Source organism: Dendropsophus ebraccatus, chromosome 12 (genome assembly GCF_027789765.1).
Source record: "Dendropsophus ebraccatus isolate aDenEbr1 chromosome 12, aDenEbr1.pat, whole genome shotgun sequence".
NCBI lineage: Eukaryota > Metazoa > Chordata > Amphibia > Anura > Hylidae > Dendropsophus > Dendropsophus ebraccatus.
In genome coordinates, this window is record NC_091465.1 from 53,251,463 (window position 1) to 53,269,702 (window position 18,240).

Here is an 18,240-nt window from a genome sequence, read left to right on the forward strand (position 1 = left end):
TGAATAAGTAACAGGTGTTTTCAAAGGGTTAAATGAGTTCTGGGCCACTGATCTCTCACTGCGTACACACAGAGAGGGATGCCCCACATCACACCCAGGAGAGTCCAGCCTAGCCCAAAGTTGTTCTGGGTATAAAAACTGGCATCAAAGTGGGCAGACGGGCATTTTTTTTAATTATTTGAATAAGTAACAGCTGTTTTCAAAGGGTTAAATGAGTTCGGGCCACTGATCTCACTCTGATAATACACAGAGAGGGGTGCCCCGCATCACATCCAAGAGAGTCCAGCCTGGCCCAAAGTGTTTCTGGGTATAAAAACTGGCATCAAAGTGGGCAGATAGGCATTTTTCATGATTTGAATAAGCAACAGGTGTTTTCAAAGGGTTAAATGAGTTTGGGCCACTGATCTCACACTGATAATACACAGAGTAGCTCCAGTGCTCCTAAGGGTCTTTATGTACAGTAGAGCAAATACCAAACTGCAGCACAACGGCATCGAGGATGAAGACGTGGTAAACGGAGGCGCGTGATCCCTCCCATAGACAGACTGTATGTCACTGAAGCAGGCGGGATTCAGCAGCGGAGAGTTCCGACACAGAATTCCACCGATTTTACTGTGTGAACTGGCCTTAAAGGGAAACTATTTGGAGGTGAGAGTAATCTAACCAACTGATATGTCCCTATTGCAGCGGAGACACCATGGATGACGGGATGTCTCTTGTCTTCATCCTCAATGCCGTTGTGCTGCAGTTTGGTATTTGCTCCACTGTACATAAAGACTATTAGGAGCACTGGAGCCCCTCTCTGTGTATTATCAGTGTGAGATCAGTGGCTCGAACTCATTTAACCCTTTGAAAACACCTGTTACTTATTCAAATCATGAAAAATGACTTTCTGCGCACTTTGATGCCAGTTTTTATACCCAGAAGCACTTTGGGCCAGGCTGGACTCTCTTGGATGTGATGCCGGGCATCCCTCTTTGTGTATTACCAGAGTGAGATCAGTGGGCCGAAGTCAATTTGATTTTTAAATCATAATTTTGTGTTTTCTCTTTGATGCCCAATTTTATGCCAACTGTGGGGTCCGTTTGGTCATTTTTATCACCAATCTCCTCAGGGCTTCTCACTTACATTATGTTATGAATATTATACATTGTCTGTAAAAATAATAGCTAAAACAGGAAAAAGAAAAAATCCTCTAAATAAGAAACTGCCGAATAAGAAACCAACTTCAGCCTCGTCTATCACTACAGGTCTGGACACTCAGACCTCCATCCATCAGAACTTTTGACATGAGGAAAGTTGTTTATAGTGACAGTGCCACGTCACGCCTCCATTGCATCAGACTGGATCCAGCTTACTGTCATCCCCTGCCGATAACTACACAACTACTCCCCCCCAGAAATACTGATTCTGTAGGCACCCAGCGACATGTCAGACACTCAGCACCGACGCGGTTTTAGCTGCATGACGTCACTGAATCGTGGCCAAATCAGCGCTTCGAAACAACGTGGACCAATGAGAGGAGGAAGCCGGAAAATTCTTCGCCGACTGATTGGCTGGAGGTCCACGCTTGGTTGACGCTAGAGCTGCCGGTAAATTCACCAATCAGTGCGCGCCGCGTTCAGGCCTGTACGAGACATTTCTGCTCCGTAGGTAAAAAAGGTGAGTGAGCTGCGGAGTGTGTGGCGAGCGGAGTGTGGAGAGCGCCGAGCGGGGGCCGAGGTGAGATTGGGCTGCTGTATCTGCAGCGGGCTATATACACTCGCGGTAATGTGAGAGCTTGTCCTGCATACAGGGATTGCATTGCTGCGGTAACTTAGTGCTAGGTATACAGCAGTGCTGCCACACTGTGCACACACCACCCGGCAGTGGTGTCATGTGTCCTGCCAGCAGATGAGGTGTGCACACCAGGCGTAGCTCTCTATGTGCCTCATTCATTTATAGGCTCACCACTTTGGTGAAATATTTAGATTATTTAGGATTCTCCATTTTGTTCCTTTATGGGTGGCACACCTCTGGGAGAAAGCATGGGCAGCCTCCATGGTTATTTTTCGGAGCAGGTGTGATGGCTGTCATCTCTATAAGTATTGTACAGTCTGTGCTCCATTACTCCTCCAGACCTATATACCGCCGCCTCTTATTTCACAATGGAAGCAGAGGCTGGATAACCCATGATAGATCACTGTGGCCCCTGTTCTTGGCTAAAATATTCCACAGATGATGTGCATGCTTCAGATTTCAAAATCCACACTGGAGTTCAATGTTTATTGGGAATATTAGATGAAAATTGCATATAATCTGCTGCAAATTTCCTTCTGGAGAATCTGCAGCAAATGAGTCTAGTGTGCGTTTACCTTGCAGGGCCTGAACTAATCTATGCTGCTGTGGGGGACACGTGTGCTTTCTCTTCTGAGCGGCCTGACAGTGGGCGGCCCAGGAACTGGCAGTTGTGGTGGAGTTGGATAGGTAAGTATGCAGCACTGTCTGTCCCCAGCAGCAGCATTGATGAGTAGTTTATGCCAAACAACCACTTCAATGGTTCATTCCCACTTTAAAGGGGCTTCTTGCCTTTACCTTTTACCTATGCTGCTGTGACCAATGTTATGTTATCGTGATTTCCTTGTAGTTGCAAAAGTAAATATAGAGAATCAGAAGGAAAGTGAGGACACGTGGATGGTTGGGACTGTCTACAACAGGGAAATGTGATTAACTGCTTGGGGGGAGTTCATCATGGATTACGGAAATAAACTTCTGGCTTTATTGTTCATACATATCCTTTTTTTTTTTAATTATACAGGTGTATATAATCTGTTACGTGACCCCTGCAAAATGGGGCTTTGGACGTGGTCACTGTGTGCAATCCTGTCAGTTTTCCTTGTAATCCTGCTGCCCTCTCAGACAGGTAAGACAATGTTATTCACACTGCAGCAGCTTGTATTTCACATGGTGTAAGTTTGTGTTCAAGAAACATGGCAAGCAAAATATTCTCTTAGAAGGTCTATTAGTTAGATTGTTGTGCTTGAGGACCTGGCCAGTAAGGTTTGAACACCAAAATGTAGCACAGATCAAAGTCTATATAATGAAAATGTTAATCTTTGTTAGTTACCCCAAATAACTTGCATAAAAACACTTAAGAACAAAAAGATGGGCATACACCACCCCCAAAGCAGATGCATACAGAGAGCCAATTAAAGGGGTACTCCGGTGCTGATAAAAAAAAAAAATCAATCATAAACATGGTTTTTACATTTACCCCCCCCTTCCCCTGTCATCTGACAAAGGGAAGCTGGCCTAACAGGGCTTAGACCCACCTCCCTCTTGATGATGTCATTGTCACAAAATGGCTGCCACATAGCTGCCTGGTGTCAACAGGTGAGAATCAGTTTACTTCACTTCCTGGTGGGGGGTTGAGGGGGGGAAATATAGGAATAGGGGGCAGATAGGTGATTGAAGCATATTACAAAGTTATATAACTTTGTAATGTGTTTCAATTACTGGGAAAAAGCTTTTAGCTGGAGTACCCTTTTATATAGTGGTAGGATTCAAAAGCAATACAGTGTCACTAACAATAAAAATGTATTTATATTAGTTAAAACTACCACAGATAAGTAGAACTTCATAAAGCAAATACACTAACATAAAGGCCAAACAAATTTCACCACAGAAAATACCCTTCTAGACGCTTATTTTTTATTTATTTTTTTTGATGCACTGTAACCAGGGCTGTGGAGTCGGAGCTAACTTTGGCTGGAGTCTGAAAAAAATTACAGGCTCTAGCTTTAAAAAAAAAATTTCAAAATTTTATAATTGAATTTTTATATGAATCTTTTATAAATGTTCTTCATTTAATATATTTTTAGTTTTATCAATCTAAGGCCCTTATTTATTAAAAGGAAACTATCAGCATGTTAGACAAATCTGATCAGGCGGTTTCTGACATCTGCTCAAAGAATGGACATGTCTATGGCACGGGTGAAGATTGGGGACAAGTGGCAGAATCTTATTCGCACGGGTTCCTCAATGTGGACGCACCCTTAGAAAGAGAGAGAGAGTCAGAAATTAAATGGGTATTCTAGGCAACAGTGGGGACAGGGGCGTTGGAATAATAATAATAATGAAGTCCTATTTACCCATTCCCATGCCCCTGCAGCACAGCATCACTGCTTATGTTACCCCGCGGGGCTCCCGATCCTGTGATGTCATGGCCCCACTCAGAAATGCCTACTCACCCAATCAGTGACTGAAATGGGACACAGCTGCAGTCACCGACTGGCCGAGTGGGTAGTCCCTGTAGGGCCGTGATGATTCTGGAGTGGGGGCACTGACAGCTGATAAATATGGGCCTATGTGTGACCTCTATATCACAGGTATCTGGCATTGTGCAAATTTTTTTTTGTGTGTGTGTGTATATTTAGTTAGAAACATAGACGATTGTCAGGCAAACTAGACCATCTAGTCTAGTTTTGAGTTCTTCAGTGGTGGCTGGAGACTAGCTGCATCCACTGCACACACAGGAGAATCTGCTTTATATCTTTGCCTTATTTACTTAGTTACCCCCCCCACAAATAATAATGAAAACAAGACCCTGGGAAAGCTGGGGGACCCCCGTCATACTGAGTAAAAGATGTTGGAATGCTGGTGACCCCCATTATACGTAGTATAAAATGCTTGAAAGCTGGGCGACCATAGAGAACACCCTCCACTGGATGTATGGGCAGTACATGAGTGCTGCTGGGGGTACTGTATAATAAAGACCCCCTACAGCCAGATACCATTCAGGGCCTAGTAGATAACCCCCGCCTGTGAGGCTCTGCCCCTGCCACCTTGGCCTTACCCATTCCTTGCCCACAGTATGGATTTTCTGCAGGGTGGGACAAGAATTGACAAGTAATACAGAGGCAGACACAGGTTTAAAGGGAAATTCAGCTACATGTATTAAAAAGAAAGAAAAATCAGTTTAGCTTAATTTATGTTGCAAAAATTCTTACCATGGCCTAAGCTAACTAAAACCAACAAAATATTTTATAGTTACACTTTAAGGCTGGGTTCACACTATGTATATTTGAGGCTGTATTTGGTCCTCATATCAGGTCCTCATAGCAACCAAAACCAGGAGTGGATTGAAAACACAGAAAGGCTCTGTTCACATAATGTTGTAATTGAGTGGATGGCCGCCATATAACGGTAAATAACTTCCATTATTTCAATACAACAGCCGTTGTTTCAAAATAACAGCACATATTTGCCATTAAATGGTGGCCATCCACTCAATTACAACATTATGTGAACAGAGCCTTTCTGTGTTTTCAATCCACTCCTTGTTTTGGTTGCTATACAGCCTCAAACATACAGCCTCAAATATACGTAGTGTGAACATAGCCTAAGGGTGCGTTCACACCTACAGGATCCGCAGTAGATTTGATGGTGCAGATTTGATGCTGTGTTCAGTTATTTAAATGAAATCTGCTGCAGAAAATAAGCTGCGGATCCGGTAAGTGTGAACGTACCCTAAGAGTGGAAAAGGCAACTGACACACTTGCTCTCCTGTTCGCACACCTACAGTTGTTATCTTAACCTCTGAATCTCCATTCATAAGCAACTTCCTGTAACAGCTGGGATTTTTATATGGAGCTCATTAGCCTAGCCCCGCCCACCTGCTGGGAGGTCCAAACACTAACTGAATAGTACACTCAGAATGTGGGTGACCCCCATTTGTAACCCATTCTCTGGCTGCCAGAAAAAAACTGACAGAGAATATGCTGAGCTACTTGCATAAATCCTACGTCCTTACACTAACTCCTTCCCGTCAACAATCTGCATATATACGTTCCTACTGCACATACCCCGTGCAGTAGCAATGTGTGTGTGTGTGTATATTTATATATATATATATATATATATATATATATATATATATATATATATATATATATATATATATATATATAAATTATAATTATACACTCCTGACTTCATGGGGTTACTGATATGTGCGGGACTGCTGCAGTGAGAGCGGTCCCGCACACATCAGTGTGTATGGGGCCGGAGTTAATGAGAGGCAGCTGCGATCCCACAGCGGCGTCTCACTAACCCCTTAAACACCGCAATCTAGAGCAAACATCTGTCACTGAGTGACTTACCCCCGATCACTTGTGCAGACAGGCGGGGGTAAGTCACTTACCTCTGTCCTGTCGGATCGGCGATCCATGTATAGAGTCTGCTCTCAGGTAGGCTCTATACATAGATCGCCGATAACACTGATCTATGCTATGCTATGGCATATCAAACCAGTACATGCAATCTAATGATTGCATCTTTTACAGTGAAACCAAGTGTAAAAAAAAAAAGTGCAATAAAAAAGTTTTTTAAAGTATTAAAAACCCCTTATAAACCCCCTCCCATTAAAAGTTAAAAATACCCCCTTGCCTATTATAAAAATAAAAATATATAAAAAATATAAAAATATATAAACATATTACATATCGTAGCGTGCAGAATTGTCCGATATATTAAAATATAACATTAATGTTCCTGCACGGTGAACGGCGTAAACGAAAATAAAAAAAAACAACACATCAGGATTAATGATTTTATAAAATTATATAGATCAGAAAAAAATAGCCCTGTGGGTGGAAGAATAAAAGCGCTATGGCTCTTAGAAGGCGGGGAGGAACATTGCATTAATTTGACCCGGGCATCAAAGTTAGTTAGTTAGTGAGCACTCACCATCCCAGGCCCAGCCATATTAACTTGTGCTCTGGGACACTGCAGTGACATTGACAGTATTTGTCAGATTGCATTCTGCTGGCCTGGTGAATATGCCCACTTAGTTCACACTGAATTGTGCACATTCTGTTTATGTATTTGAATTACAAATGGATAAGCAGGAGAAATCTGCGTCCAAAACTGCAGCAATTGCGAGTAAAATAAATGGCTAATGAGACGACATGCCTTCTCACATTTTTGCAACATGGTTTTTCAAGGGGAAAAATATGCTGTGTAAGCTTAGGCTAGGTTCACATCTGCTTCTGAGACGCTGTTGGGTGCCCCTAGTGCATTCAAAAACAGTGTAAAGAGCTGGTGAATCAGACATCAGTGGAGCCTGTCACACTGTACTGACTTTAATGGGATCCTTCAGGTTTCTAGTATGAAGTCCGTTGTAATTTTACAGGATTTAAAGTGACACTGTCACCCCCTTTTTGCATTCTGACATCTCTACACAGGTGTAAAGGGTAAATTTAGCGGTTTTCATACCTTATTTCATATCATATGTCATGTTGTTTGTTCAAGTAAAAAGTGTCCTTTTATCAACTGCAGATTGTATTAAGTGGGTGTGGCCTCGCTGCATTAGCAGCACTGTTGACGCCTATTGGTTGGCTGACATAAAGGGGGTGGGGTCTAGACCTTTCGGCCAGCCTATTCCAATGGCCGGCGAGGGGGCGGGGACAACTGTTGTGTTGTAGGCAGGGCTAAGTGGCGCTAATGTCATGAGGCCCCGCCCACTTAACACAATCTGCAGGTATGAAAAACGCTAAATTTACCCTTTACACCTGTGTAGAGATGTCAGAATGCAAAGAGGTGACAGTGTCACTTAAAGTGACCAAAATGTAGCGCTTGATGTGTTATCGTTTTGTTTTGTTTTTTTGCTTCAGAATCTGACAGACTCCAACCTGAGTCTCCAATGCAGATGTGAACATAGCCTTACCCTAAAGCTAGGTTTGAACGTTTCAGCAGGTGCAGTCACTGTAAAATAAATAGGTTTAATTGTATCATAAAGCTTTGACCTTCTACCCTGTTCTGGGATTTGTTCCAGCAAAAAAAGGATTTTCTTTCAAATCAACTGGTGCCAGAGATTTGTAATTTACTGCTATAAAAAATATCAAGTCTTCCGGTACTTAGCAGCTGCTGTATGTCCTGCAGTAAGTGGTGTATTCTTTCCAGTCTGACACAATGCTCTTTGATTCCACATCTGTCCATGCCAGGAACTGTCCTGAACAGTAGAAAATCCCCATAGAAAACCTCTCCTGATATCCAGACGGGAAAGAATATTACTTCCTGCAGGACATGCAGCAACTGATAAGTACTGACAGACTTGAGATTTACAAGTAAATTACAAATCTCTGGTACCAGTTGATTTTAAAGTTACTCTGTACCCTCAATCTGACCCCCCCCAAACCACTTGTACCATCGGATAGCTGCTTCTAATCTAAGATCTGTCCTGGAGTCCGTTTGGCAGGTGATGCAGTTATTGTCCTAAAAAACAACTTTTAAACTTGCAGCCCCGTGCCCAACGGGCGTGGCCTAGATTGTGTGTGCATTAGGCTGGCACCACCTCTGTTCCTCATCCCGCCCTCCTCATCATTAGGAATGCTCCAGGCAGATTGTCTCCTATTCTCCACCTGTGTCAGCACGGCACATGGGCTGGATTGCTAAGACACCTGTGTAATGTTCAGAAAGAGGGGTGGTGCAAAGTTAGGGCACAGATACTTCCATTGGGCACAGGGCTGCAAGTTTAAAAGTTGTTTTTTAGGACATCTGAAATCTGTATCACCTGACGAACGGACCCCAGGAGAGATCTTGGATTAAAAGAAGCTATCCGAAGGTACAAGCAGTTTGGGGGGGTCAGATTGTGGGTACAGAGTTGCTTTAAAGATATTTTTTTTTCTGAACTACCTCTAACAAAAATATAAAGCTCCATTTACATCTGCCTGAACAGCGGTAGGATTGTGGCAGCGGCTCTGGAGTCAGGGAGGTTCCTTTAAAAAATCTAGGATTATTTACTCTTGTGTTCCTAAGATTACAAAAAGCTGACCTGGTTCATTCTGCTGCTATGCCGTAAGATCATTGGTTACACAAAGGGCAGGTGTCCTGTTCTCACCGTTTTTCTTCCTCTATTGGTTTTGCATTCAGGCAGGATGTCTATGTTGCCAATGTGTAACTTTCATTCAATGTTTATACAGCTCAAAGGGGAACCATACCAGCATTATTGTGCTGATATGGTTCCCAGCTGCATAACATAGATCTACTGTGCAGCTCTCCGAGCATACCAGCCGTGTCTGCAGCGGTAGTTTTACATGGGGGGGGGGGGGGAGAATTTTCCTCCGGTGTGCAAGGCTGGGAGAGGGGCGGTAACTAGTTATCTGGACAGGGAGTTGTCTGTGACTGGTTGTGGCTTTTTTCCTGTCAGGGCATTTCCCGGCCAGTTGGCTGGCGCTGGTAGAAATGCCTAATGGCCTATGAGTGGACACATAGGGTGTGATGTCAGAGACTGAATATAAGCTGGTGACCATCTTGGCAGCAGCCGTTTTCAGCATGGAAGATTACAGTGTCTGCATCATCAGAGAGTGCAGTACAAGTGACCAGCAGGTGGCATACAGTAGTGTAAAACGGTATGTGCATACAGCAAGGGACAGAACTGCACAGGCATAGAGAGAGAGATTATTTTATAGGTGTGCTGAAATTTCATTGCGTTCATACAACGGAGGTTGGCTGTACAGCAATGAAGTTATGCAGTAACACTATGAAATGATGCAGCACTGCATATACAATTACTTTAAATGATGCAGTAATGCATTGTTATTGCATGTGTGAACACAGCCTATAAGGCAGCTGATTCTCATTGCATTGTTTAATCACCAGTTCATCAGATTCAGCAGCGTCATGCAGCAAGGGACAGAATTGAACAGCCAGGGAGAGAGAAGGATTTTTGATGCAGTAAGTTTGCTGTGCTGCTCGACTGCTCTAAGTGACTATACCAGTAGGCAGCTTAGTATCATCTCTTACATCATCTCATCATTTTTATTTCTAAAATTTATTACATTTATTTCAATAAACCTAAAACATAATTGCGTTTCTTTTTGTCTGATCATAGTTTAATGTCTAGGTTCCTCTCCCTCGATAAGACTTTTGGAAAAATTCAAACCAATGGGATATCCCATTTATTCTCTTTTGTATGGGGTGTGAAGATTGTAGGTGGCACCTGTATGCATACACTTATATTTTTTTAAACAAAATGTAAATTTTTTTTTTTTTTTTTTTTTTTATTTTAATCACATTTTATTTTTTAAATTATTTGTAAAATTCAGTGCCATTTCCTCTTGTACATGGTGTGGAGACTAGGGATGCACGATGCACCGAAATATCGATACTACTATCGATATTTCGGCCAAAAAAACGGTTCGATACCAGGATTTCCTGGTATCGAAACTTTCAGTTAAGCTGAGAACACGGTCGGCGGCTAGCTGAGCGCCGGCCGTGTTCTCTATGTGCCTCCCCCTGCAGTCTCCTCCTCTGCTCTCCCTCCCTCCGCTCCCATTGGCGCCAATTTCAAATAGCCGGCACTTAGCTATTGCTAGTGCCAGCTATTTAAGTATATAGATGCCGCTGTCACACTGACAGCGACATCTGACCCCTCCTGAGCCCGCTCCATATACAGCGGGGGTCGGCTACTGTGTGTAACAGACCCCCGCTGCTGGTGTCTCTCTGATAACAGAGTCCGGCTCCGTCAGACTCTGTTATCAGAGAGATGATTTATGCAGGAGCCGGAGCTGCACGGATGAGAGCGGCTGGAGAGGGAGATCGGGAGAGGAGGACGGAGGAGAAGGCTGGAGGGAGAGCGGGAGGTCCGGGAGAGGAGGCGGAGCTGCACAGAGGAGAGCGGCTGGAGAGGGAGAGCGGGAGGTCACGGAGAGAGGAGGACGGAGAAGGCTGGAGGTGGGGAGGATGAAGAGGGAGAGCGGGGGTCTGTAAGATCCGGGAGAGGAGGCCGGGGGAAGTGCAGCACATGTGAGGATCCAGCCGGCTGGCAGGTGGGGGAGGTGGCCGGGGCTGAGATGAGCAGATAAGATCGGCTGTAGTGTGTGGGATCCTGTGTAACCTCCTCTTCTCTTCCTCCGCAATCTTGGTAACTGGTGCAGCAGAGCTGTCTTAGTGATGGGTGGTGCAGCAGAGCTGTCTTAGTGATGGGTGGTGCAGCAGAGCTGTCTTAGTGATGGGTGGTGCAGCAGAGCTGTCTTAGTGATGGGTGGTGCAGCAGAGCTGTCTTAGTGATGGGTGGTGCAGCAGAGCTGTCTTAGTGATGGGTGGTGCAGCAGAGCTGTCTTAGTGATGGGTGGTGCAGCAGAGCTGTCTTAGTGATGGGTGGTGCAGCAGAGCTGTCTTAGCGATGGGTGGTGCAGCAGAGCTGTCTTAGCGATGGGTGGTGCAGCAGAGCTGTCTTAGCGATGGGTGGTGCAGCAGAGCTGTCTTAGCGATGGGTGGTGCAGCAGAGCTGTCTTAGCGATGGGTGGTGCAGCAGAGCTGTCTTAGCGATGGGTGGTGCAGCAGAGCTGTCTTAGCGATGGGTGGTGCAGCAGAGCTGTCTTAGCGATGGGTGGTGCAGCAGAGCTGTCTTAGCGATGGGTGGTGCAGCAGAGCTGTCTTAGCGATGGGTGGTGCAGCAGAGCTGTCTTAGCGATGGGTGGTGCAGCAGAGCTGTCTTAGCGATGGGTGGTGCAGCAGAGCTGTCTTAGCGATGGGTGGTGCAGCAGAGCTGTCTTAGCGATGGGTGGTGCAGCAGAGCTGTCTTAGCGATGGGTGGTGCAGCAGAGCTGTCTTAGCGATGGGTGGTGCAGCAGAGCTGTCTTAGCGATGGGTGGTGCAGCAGAGCTGTCTTAGCGATGGGTGGTGCAGCAGAGCTGTCTTAGCGATGGGTGGTGCAGCAGAGCTGTCTTAGCGATGGGTGGTGCAGCAGAGCTGTCTTAGCGATCAGGCTATTTGGAAGAGCAGAATTGTATTAATGATAATGACTAGTGACTATATTTCTACCCCTGTGTTTTTTTTTTGTTTTTTTTTTTGTTTTTTTTTTTATACTTTACTAAGTATCGAACCGGTATTGAGTATCGAAATAAAAAAGTTAGTATGGGTATCGAACTCAAAATTTTGGTATCGTGACATCACTAGTGGAGACTGTAGATATGGATGAAGGATGAAAAAAACGGATTGCTAAGTGTGTGAACCCAGCCATTTTTTTGTTTTAAACCTGGATAGAACAGATTTGGGTCAAACCAAATCTTCATCCAAAAATTTGCAGACCTGACAAATCAGACTTTTAAAAAATATGCTCATCTCTAGATGAGCAATGTCATATACAGACTATGGGTGCCTTCACACATACTGTATTTCACATGAAAATCAAAACGCGCATGTAAAAATCGCACCAAAAACGCACCAATACTGTACGTGTGAAGGCACCCTTTAGGGGTTGGGGTTGTTATGCGGAGACGACCCCTCTTAGCAAATGCAGAGGCTGTATAGAGGCGTTTTTTGAGGAGTTTAAGCATACACTTACAGCTGAAATACTGTATGAATAGGCAAATCTTTTTTTTAAATCATGTTTCATATTGGTATAAACAAATGCACGTGCAGACTTTTGTCAACATGATATTCTTCTCCTCAGAGTCTGTGGCTGTCATGTCTGTGGATATGGGCTTTGAATGGATGAAAATTGCGATTGTAAAACCCGGAGTGCCAATGGAAATAGTTTTAAACAAGTAAGTCTTGTTGGTCTAAAGGTGCCGCCTCTTGAGGAGATCATCCTTTTATGTTTCCGTAACATTGATTTTAAAGGACCCATAATAGCCCTCCTTGCACTTGTGTTGTAGTGTGAAAGAAACATTGCATTACTCTATTACAGCAAATAATATAGTCAGGAGCTGCATTTGTTCTTCTGCAGACTTCATAGCTAAATGCAACCAGCATGGTTAAATTCATGGCCATAGCAAGTCCTGCACAGACAATGCAGAAAGTGTGGTCTAATGCTGCTCTACTTGTTTTCCAGAGAGTCAAGGAGAAAAACACCTTGTGCCGTAGCTTTAAAAGAGAATGAGCGTCTCTTTGGGGATAGTGCTGTAGGGATGGTAAGTTACCTGTAGGCATTGTGTACTTATGTTCCTTTTACCAATCTTTTAAGTTTTGTCTGTGCTAAATAACTTATTTGTCTTATTGTTTTTTTTTCTTCTCATAGGCAGCTAAAAATCCCAAGGTGACATTTCGGTACTTCCAGGATTTGTTAGGAAAGCGGGCAGAGAACCCACAAGTTAAGGCTTTTAGAAATCAGTTTCCTGAGTACAATGTCGTGAAAGATGAAGAGCGGGGCACAGTTTTTTTCAAGATTTCTGAGTAAGTTTTACAGATCCTTTAAATTCTCAGTGCACTCTTTTACAGGGGGTATATTTTTGACTGAGACAACAAAAAATGCATTCCGTAGTATTTAAATAGCCATGATTGTTTGCTTCCAGAGACCTAACCTATTCACCAGAAGAGCTGTTAGCCATGACGCTGAATTACTCCAGAACACTAGCTGAGGAATTTGCAGGTAAATCGTAAATAAATTATTATTGCCTTGAACTCTTGAGTGTGTCTTTGTAACTCATGTATGTTGTAGTTAGAATTAGATTTATTACGGTGTTTTCATTGTCTTTTTTTTTTTTGGAAATTCCATTAAATCTGCAGATGTCGTGTTAAAGTAAAATAAACTAAACAGATGTGAGAAAAGATTCAGTAGATCTAGTAATTTTTTTATAACTCTATTTTTCATGTTAGAAAAATGATACAAAAATAAAATCATACAGATCAAGTGTAACCAAGGTAATTGGTTAAAAAGTTTGTTATTCAAAATAACTTTTGACATGTCATCAGGCATATCAAGTGTTATTAATCGCAGTGGGTCTCACTGCTGGGTCCCGCTGTGATCATGAGCTATAGCCGGAGAGAGAGAGAGCGTGGCAGTAGCATGATCCACTCACTGACTGTATCTCTTGATCAGCTAATTCCAGCTGTAATTATAAGGCTACATTGTCAGAATTGGCGAGCAGCCAGGGAATGGATTACGCTATAGCCATTATCTCTCCCTGGCTATTTCTCCTGATCGTGATGGCATACAATAAAAACAGTCAGCACTTCCAATACGCCTATTAACACTATGCAGGTGCACTCTGCCATGTCTGAAATACAGACTAAAAAATAGAAAGTACAACAGCGTGCTGCAAGGGCTAAGACGTGCTTACTATAGATAATTAGAAATGTAGAAGTAATATCTAATATCTATAGTAGCCCACATGTGTTCATTTGCAGTGTGCTGTTGCACTTTTCCATTTTACGCCTGATGAAATGTCAACATTTTTAATGACAGTGACTTTTTAACCCCTTCACGTCAGCAATCTGTATATATATGTTCCTATTGCACATGCCCCGTGCAATAGGAATGTACATATACGTTCCTGACTGAAAGGGGCTTTATGATGAGAGTGGGATTGCTGTAGAGCTAGCGATCTTGCTCTCATCTGTGTACAGCCCCGGGGGTAATGAGTCAGCTGCGATCCTGCAGCTGACCCGCATTAACCCCTTAGTGACCGCCGAAACGGCGGTCACTAATGGTCCGGTGCCGCCGCTGTATTTCATCTCCCTCCCCCCCACCGTGAATCCACGGTGGGGGGAGATGAAATAAGTAAAATCAGACCCTAGACCAGCCCCCCTAGTGCCCCGATCACTATGAAAATTTAAAGTGACAGAGACCAATTCGGTCTCTTTTACTGAACTATGATTACTGTGATAGAAAATATCACAGTAATCATAGTAATACAGTGAAAATGAATGTATAAAGTACAAAAAGTGACAAACACACAAAAAAATAAAACACACACTTTTCATTATAGTAATAATTGCAGTTTACTCCCAAATTACCCGTAACCCCCGCAGGTTGCCCGTAACCACCGCACGTTGCCAGTGACCCCCTCCAGATTGTCAGTAATCACCCCAGTTTGTCCGTAATCACCCCAGATTGCCTGTAACCACCCCAAATTACCTGTACCCACCCCAAAATTGCCTGTAAGCACTTCAGTCTATCCGTAACAATTCTAGATTGTCTGTAACCCCCCCCCCCCCAGGTTGCCCGTAATCATGCCAGATTACATGTAACCCCCAGATTGCACACAACCACCGCATGTCGCCTCTGACTACCCCAAATTGCCCGTGACCCCCTCCAGATTACAGGTACACACTTCAGATTACCTATTAGCACTTCAGTTTATCTGTAACCACAGCAGGTTGTCTGTAACCACCCCAGACTGCCCGTAACCACCCCACATTACCTGTAATCTATTTTTTTTAATTTTATTTTAGTAACTGCACTATTCTAATCACTATTACTAGCTGCGGTTTTGCTCTAGCAAATTGGCGCTCCTTCCCTTCTGAGCCCTGCGGTGTGCCCATACAGTGGTTTATGCCCACATATGGGGTACCGTTGTACTCAGGAGAACCTGCGTTACAGATTTTGGGTTACATTTTTTTTCTCCTGTTCCTTGTGAAATTTAGAAATTTCAAACTAAACCAACATATTATTGGAAAAATTCGAGTTTTTCATTTTTACTGGCCAATTTTGAATACTTTCCTCTAATACCTGTGGGGCAAAAATGCTCATCCTACCCCAAGATGAATTCTTTGAGGGGTGTACTTTCCGAAATGGGGTGACTTTTGGGGGGGTTCTATTCTGTAGACATTACAGGGGCACTGCAAACGCACCTGGCGCTCAGAAACTTCTTCAGCAAAATCTGCATTGAAAAAGCTAATTGGCGCTCCTTCCCTTCTGAGCCCTGCAGTGTGCCCATACAGTGGTTTATACTGACATATGAGGTACCTTTTTACTCAGGAGAACCTGCTTTACAAATTTTGGGGTACTTGTTTTTTCTCTTGTTCCTCATGAAATTGAGAAATTTCAAACTAAAGGAACATATTGGAAAAATTCGAGTTTTTCATTTTTACTGTCTACTTTTGAATACTTTCCTCTAATACCTGCGTTACAAATTTTGGGGTGCTTTTTCTCTCATGTTCCTTTTGAAAATGAGAAACTTTAATCTAAATATATATATTATTGGAAAATTAAAATTTTTCATTTTTTTACGGCCTAATGGTGAATACTTTCCTCCAACCCCTGTAGGGTTAAAATGCTCATTATACCCCTAGATTAATTCTTTAAGGTGTCTAGTTTCCAAAATGGGGTCACTTATGGGGGTTTCCAGTATACAAACCTCCTAAATCAACTTAAAAAAAAGAACTGGTCCCTAAAAAAATCAGTTTTGGAAACTTTCACGAAAATGTGGTAATTTGCTGATAAATTTCTAAGCCCCGTAACACCCTAAAAAAGTAAAATATGTTTATGAAATGAAGCCAGAATAAAGAGGAGATATCGGTAATGTGACTTAGTAACTAATTTATGTGATACGACGACTTTTTTTTTAGAAGCAGAGCATTTCAAAGTTCATAAAATGCTATTTTTTTTTAAATTTTTCATGATATTTTGATGTTTTTCACAAAAAACACACAAAGTAGTGACCAAATTTTGCCACTAATATAAAGTGCCATGTGTGAAGAAAAAACAATCTCAGAATCGCTAGCATACGTTAAAGCATCACTGAGCTATAAGATCATAAAGTGAGACAGGTCAGATTTTGAAAAATGAGCCTGGTCTTTTAGGTGCAAATAGGCTTGGTCTTGAAGGGGTTAAGCATACAGTAGAGAAGGAAAAAGAAAAGAGGGAGGGAACAATTTTGTGGAAGGGGGAAAAACATTCCAGACAAACAGCCTGTTACCTTTCCACGCTCCCCCGGTGTCCTCAAATGTCATCTTCGGGACCTGGCTGAACCATCCCACCTACACTTCAGAGACGCACTTGTCTCTACAATGACGGCTTGCTCAGCCAATCAATGCCGTAACACTGTCCCGTCTCAGTCGGTGATTTGCTGAGGGGGCTGTCACTGACAAGACTAGTCCGACTCCCTAGTAGAGGCAGGATTGTTGAGATGGACTCTAAGTTGACGTAGGATGACACTGGGGGAGTGCAGAAAGGTAAGAATAGGCTGTTTATGTTCTCCACAAGGGCGGAAACATAATTGGATCACCATGGGGGGGCTTAACTGCACGGCCAGGGGCACCATTATTTGCAATACCAGGGGCACCATTGGGGGTTAACTGCATGGCCAGGGGCATTACTAGGTTTAACTACAATAGTAAGGGGAATCTTGTGGGGTTAATTACAATACTAGGGGGGCATCGTGGGGGGGGGATTTCACAAGTGCGGTGGCTGTATAGTGTATGGTTCTCAATCTTATGAATGCCCAAATGTAGAGAACATCATGCCCAAAAGGTAGAACACATCAGCTGCTACCCTTGGTTTCTGGTTCCACCATATAAACTTTATAAGAATTGTGACAAAGGATTTTGGGTAGCAGATTTTGTAGCTCCTGTTCGTCCCAGCCAAGAAATTGAAAGGGAGGAATATGAGAGAATTTCAGTGTTAAAGGGAACCTGTCACCCCCCGTACCGGGGTGACAGGCTCCCGACCCCCCGTTAGAGACCCCTATACTTACCTCATCCCGCCGGGTCCCGCTTCTGGATTCGGTCGGGTCCCGGAGATCTCAGCCGCTGCAGCCCGGCGCGCGCGCTGAGAGATGAGTCCAACACCCATAGAGAATGACAGGAGAGTCCAGCGCTCCGTCATTCTCTATGAGCGTTGGACTCATCTGTCAGCGCGCGCGCCGGGCTGCAGCGGCTGAGATCTCCGGGACCCGACCGAATCCAGAAGCGGGACCCGGCGGGATGAGGTAAGTATAGGGGTCTCTAACGGGGGGTCGGGAGCCTGTCACCCCGGCACGGGGGGTGACAGGTTCCCTTTAAGGGCCATTGCAAGTGAAATTGTTGGGAAAGTTTCAAGTGCTTAAAGGGACAGTGTCACATTTTTGATAATTTTTTAATGAAAAGTAATAAGTATAAATAAGTTTGTTGGATGTTTTTTTTTTTAATGTAGTGTTTCAGTATTATTTTTTTTTTAAATGTATTGCTGCACAGGGGGCTGCCATGTTTATAGTGTCTGTGTGTGACGTCATTTCACGACACACACACACACACACTATACGGCACCTCCACATCATTGAAGTGAACCGACGGAGTCCGTCTGGTTCACTTCACTGGAGGCTCCGTCACTGTGTGCTGCGCATGTGCATAGACATGCGCAGTACACAGCTGCAGTACATGGGGCGGGTGGCGGCGCCATTTTCTTGAAGTCAAAGCACGAGAACCGGGGAGGAGAGAGAGACCGCACAGTGAGTGGACAGGAGAACTGTGTGCAGCTCTCTCTCCCCCCCCGCCCTCCGCCCCAAGCCGGAGGGGGAGAAATTAAATAAACTTTTGCTTTGGGTGCCGGGACAT

At 43.8% G+C, this 18,240-nt stretch overlaps 1 protein-coding gene across 6 annotated transcripts in view; it reads left to right on the forward strand.

The window, feature by feature from the left end:
• Window positions 1-1,425: 1,425 nt before the first annotated feature.
• HYOU1 (hypoxia up-regulated 1) overlaps window positions 1,426-18,240 on the forward strand; it is a 56,692-nt gene continuing 39,877 nt past the window's right edge. Inside the window, exons 1-6 of one of the 6 annotated variants that reach the window (XM_069947935.1) lie at window positions 1,426-1,662; window positions 2,798-2,902; window positions 12,437-12,530; window positions 12,818-12,896; window positions 13,004-13,158; window positions 13,278-13,354. In XM_069947935.1, coding sequence (XP_069804036.1) covers window positions 2,830-2,902; window positions 12,437-12,530; window positions 12,818-12,896; window positions 13,004-13,158; window positions 13,278-13,354 — 478 coding nt within the window. In that variant the 5' untranslated portion in view covers window positions 1,426-1,662; window positions 2,798-2,829. Of the gene's footprint in view, window positions 1,723-2,373; window positions 2,467-2,797; window positions 2,903-12,436; window positions 12,531-12,817; window positions 12,897-13,003; window positions 13,159-13,277; window positions 13,355-18,240 lie in introns of those variants that run through there. The other 5 variants (XM_069947930.1, XM_069947936.1, XM_069947934.1 and 2 more) reach the window with 5 other exon arrangements.